The 4,444-nt window shown below is 33.0% G+C and overlaps 1 protein-coding gene across 1 annotated transcript in view; it reads left to right on the top strand.

The window, feature by feature from the left end:
• The window catches only part of SMEK1 (SMEK homolog 1, suppressor of mek1 (Dictyostelium)), a 48,988-nt gene that overhangs the window by 39,976 nt on the left and 4,568 nt on the right, over positions 1 to 4,444 (top strand). Inside the window, exons 9-10 of the mRNA XM_012656727.1 lie at positions 1,343 to 1,365; positions 3,876 to 4,064. Of these exons, the coding sequence (XP_012512181.1) occupies positions 1,343 to 1,365; positions 3,876 to 4,064 (212 nt within the window). The remainder of the gene's footprint in view (positions 1 to 1,342; positions 1,366 to 3,875; positions 4,065 to 4,444) is intronic.

Genomic DNA, 4,444 nt, shown 5'->3' with positions numbered 1-4,444 from the left:
AATATCTCATTTAAAACATTTTTATAATTTAAGGGTGTTTCTGTTTTACTCTATCAACATTTTATCTTTAAAATAGTATCGGAAATGAGTTTGCTAAAACTCATTAAATTATAAAACATTTTTATAATTTAAGGGTGTTTCTGTTTTACTCTATCAACATTTTATCTTTAAAATAGTATCGGAAATGAGTTTGCTTACATTCATTAAACTTTATTATCAGGTTGACAGATCATATTCATTTTCCTTATATGCCTGTCACAGAAAAAGTGAGAGCACCAAGGCCAAGTTTAGAGGGAGTTCATAATTCTTTGAATTCTTCTGTGTCAACATAGAGGGTTTTGTTCAAGTGTAGGAAAGGGAGTTTGTGAGCAGATGGAACAGAATGGAAAAACTGAATAAATGATTAAGTTTAAACAGTTTTAACAAATATATTAAACACCTACCTACCATGTTTCATTGATTCTAAAATGTGCAGTTTTATACATTTATCACCTCTGAAATCAAGGTGAGTCTTAAAATTTATGGCATGTCATAATCACTTTGTTTCCTTAGTAATAGAAAAAAATAAAAGTTTTAATCAGTGGCATGTTAGATTTAAGTATGATATGTACTTGATATATTAGAAAAATGAAGATGATTAAGACCTGGATTCAGCTTTCAAGGGAATCAGAATTCATTAGGAGGAAAAGGTCCTGTGAAAATCAAAATACAACACAATCATTATATCGAGGTGTGTTTGGAAACACAGTGGAAATAATTTATTACAATTTAATGAGGCAAGTCAGGAAAATTTCACAAAGTAGGTAATTTTGAGTTGTATCTTCATCATTGGAGAGTGTGGCATTCTTGGTTGACTACAGTTAAGATGTTTAGTATAAAAAAAGTGTGATGTGTGGGTTTGCTATAGGTAGGACCAGTGAGTCCAGTGGAGAGTGGCAGGATATACAGCTCAAAGGGAAGGCCTTTTCTTTAGTTAAATTCCTCATTTTATTTTGCTTGCAGTATTATAAAAAATATTCTCATAATGCAGTGAGAACTATGGAGAGAATCATTACAAGTAAATAGAAGTTTGTATTGTCAGAAACTAAGTACACTAATAGAATCTTCGTTATGTTTTCTTATTGTTGATATATTCCTAACTGAATCAGGCTGTTGTTAAACCTAACTCTTTCTCAAATGACTTCTCAGTGTACCTCTCTCCCCAGGGTTGTGAACATGAGTATCTTCTTAAAGAAGATGCCAGTCATTAGGAAGAAGTTCTTTAGGACTGGCTTTATAGTATACAGTAGGAGTTTTTATCAAGGATTTCTAAAAACTAAATACAAATTTGGGGAAATTTAAGATATTTGTGGTTCTTCAAGAAAAGTATACACTGAAATAAAATATCACGTATAGCATTTTTAAGGAAGGATTTTATAAATACGTAAGTTTAGGTGCACAAATGTAAGTACAAATGATAATGAGCCATTAAATGTAAACAGTTTGGGGATTTAGGGAGCCTTTTATTTTTTATATCTGCTGCCACTTAATTAGCATACTTTGTCGTATTTAAAGACAACTAATCAAGTTTTATAGGGGAGGCCAGCAATCCTTTTCTAAATTCAGTCTTTACGGGTTAGATATCGGTTCCATCAGTCTATTTACTTGGCGTTTTCAAGATTCTTGGATCTTACATTGCAACCCTTTAGCTCATACTTTTATGTTGTTGGGGTTTTTTTGTTTTTGTTAAACATACGGAAATTTGAAAAAGGAATGAAACGAAAGCTTTATTGTAGAGGTTTTTATTCAGCTGTCAGTAGTGACATAGAAGGCAAAAAGTCTCAAACTTACTATGTGAGATTTCATGTTGGGTAAGGTAAAGATGAATAATTTTTTAAAAGAGATATTTGAAACTAAGTACAAGAGGTTTCTGGCATGTTAAAAAAGCTTAGAAATGGGAGCGGAAGCAGAGTGCACTGTACATTGACAATCCAGTGGTTATGCCAACTTTGTCTGTCCCCAAAGCATCCTCTCCTTTGAGTGACTTGACTTCATAGAACTCACTGGTAAAATTTTAAAAGCAACTTTTTATTCGCCAGCAAATAGCGGTTGGGTATTTTTGATGCAGGTTTCTTAGGGATGGGATTGAGTGGAAATAACACAAGAGTTGTTGATAAAAATAAATGAGGGCAAATGGAAATGGGGACCAAACCAGAAAGACCACTAGAACTACCTTCTATCTGCATCAGCAATTTCTGGATAGAAGTGCTCGTAAAGAAGTGTAATGATGCCATGGACTTACAGAATTCCAGGAAGTTTTCCACTTACCCGGGAACTGCATTCAGACCAGAGGGGTCTGTGAGTGCGTGTTATGGTAGGACACAAGTCTCCACAAAGCCTGCGAAGTAGGAGTAATAATTCTTAAAATACTACTGCTCTTGCCTTTATTACTAAAAGCTTGAAATTTGGCCTGTTAGCATGAGCTCTAAAGTATTGATTTTTATTCCTAACAAAGGGAACTGCTTTCACTAAGTTCTTTTGTCAAATTAATGTTTAAAAAAAAAAAAAACTGAGAATATTGTTTTGGGAAAACAAACCCCTGTTAGGCTTTGACTTACCACACACACAGAAAGATGCCTCATTGTTTAAAATGTCTTATTTCACCATGCTTATGTTTTTAAAAATATTCAGTAGTTTAAAAATAAAATGCAATTATTCTATAAACTATAATATTTTGAAACTCCCTGCCCAGAGTGTTTCTTTAGAAAGATACACTCTTAAATAAGTTGCATTGTTAAGGCAGTTTATAATCGACTGTACCTAATTGGGCATTCACTTGTGGACCTCTTTTCTGCCAACTAAAGAAAAATTGAGCTGCTTTACTCCTCTGCCTTCCCACCCAGAAACCGTGTCAGCATGGTTGCCTGGCTACCTGCTCATGAAGGACTTGATTAATAACAAATTGGCAATTTAACGAGCCACTTCTATGATCTCCAAAGAAACCAAAATACAAACACAATATTTAATCTTGCCAACCGAAGACGATGTGACTGCGTGAAGTGAGTATGCTTTTTTGAACTGTTTACAATAACTGGGGCATTAACTTACTGATAATTCCACTTAGGTAAAGAGGGCTTTGTTGAAGTCTAGCTGTCTGAGTATATTTGGATCTTGACGAATGGTGACTTCAGTAACTCCCCATACCTCAAGATGTAAATATACCTTTTAATCCGTAAGTTAAAGCCTAATTAATTGTAAAAAGAAAAACTAGGAAAAAAATTAAAAAGCATACTCGCTGCAATATAGAGGACCACATATTCTTAATATCATCCTCTAAATTTATTTCTAAACTACGGGAAGGCAAATTTTGGGCCACGCAGATTTTTGTGTGTTTATAGCATTTCTATAAGCACATCCACAAATAAATAAATATAAACCCATGAACTTTCATGCCCATAAGAGTGTCCATAAATATTGAAGACCAAATTATACAGTGGATTGCCCTAATAAAACAATAGTTTGAATTGTTTTTAAGGTGTATATAAAAGGGTATGTTGAATTTTTTCACGTTAAGTAGAATGACAGGTTCATTCATCTAAACTCTTATTTCTGATATAAATTACAGTTTGGTCATTAGTAACTAGTTTATTTCTGGAATTTTCTCTGGCTTTCTAAGACTTGTGTTCTATGATGACATCTACTACTTATAGAATACACTTCTTTGATAACACTTTCATAATCCTTATCTTCAGGTTCACATTTCTGGAAATGATAACATCACTGTGCACGAAGAATTACTGATATGTGTTAAACAGGTTTTTTGTTTTTGTTTTGGGGTTTTATATTTTGTTTTTTGGTAAGACTAACTATGGAAGTGTGGTGTGTGATTTAAACAGCAATGCCTCTGTGTTTCAGGTGCCCTTCGTTTTAAGAGAAAGATTATTGGATTAAAAGATGAGTTTTATAACCGCTACATAATGAAAAGTTTTTTGTTTGAACCAGTAGTGAAAGCATTTCTCAACAATGGATCCCGCTACAATCTGATGAACTCTGCCATAATAGAGATGTTTGAATTTATTAGAGTGGTAGGTTCTGTATTTTTTTAGTCAGAATTTTGGTTTAAATTGTTTGAGAAAATTGAATATGCATTACTGGTATTTTGGCTTCAGAATATTTAGAAAGAATTTTAAAAAGAAAAACCAATATACCAAAAGCCTGTGAGAGATTTGATTCAAAGTAATAAAAACCAAAATAATCTATCAGCAGCTGTGCATCCTTTATAGAATGGTTTGAAAACTGATTTAACACTATCATGGTAATCATTTTAATAAAGTAAAGGTACAGTTGACAGATAAGTATTTTGAATATGTTTCTTGACTTTCACAGGTTTCTGAAGAACAATTTCATAATAGACTTTTCTTCAGTCTTTAGTACTGAAAAAGCTAGTGGCTCTCAAACATTGGTG

This window comes from Propithecus coquereli, unplaced genomic scaffold, assembly GCF_000956105.1.
Source record: "Propithecus coquereli isolate 6110/MARCELLA unplaced genomic scaffold, Pcoq_1.0 Scaffold516, whole genome shotgun sequence".
In the NCBI taxonomy this organism is placed as follows: Eukaryota; Metazoa; Chordata; class Mammalia; order Primates; family Indriidae; genus Propithecus; species Propithecus coquereli.
Note: the sequence above shows the minus strand (reverse complement) of the source record. Positions and strands in the feature narration are given on the sequence as shown.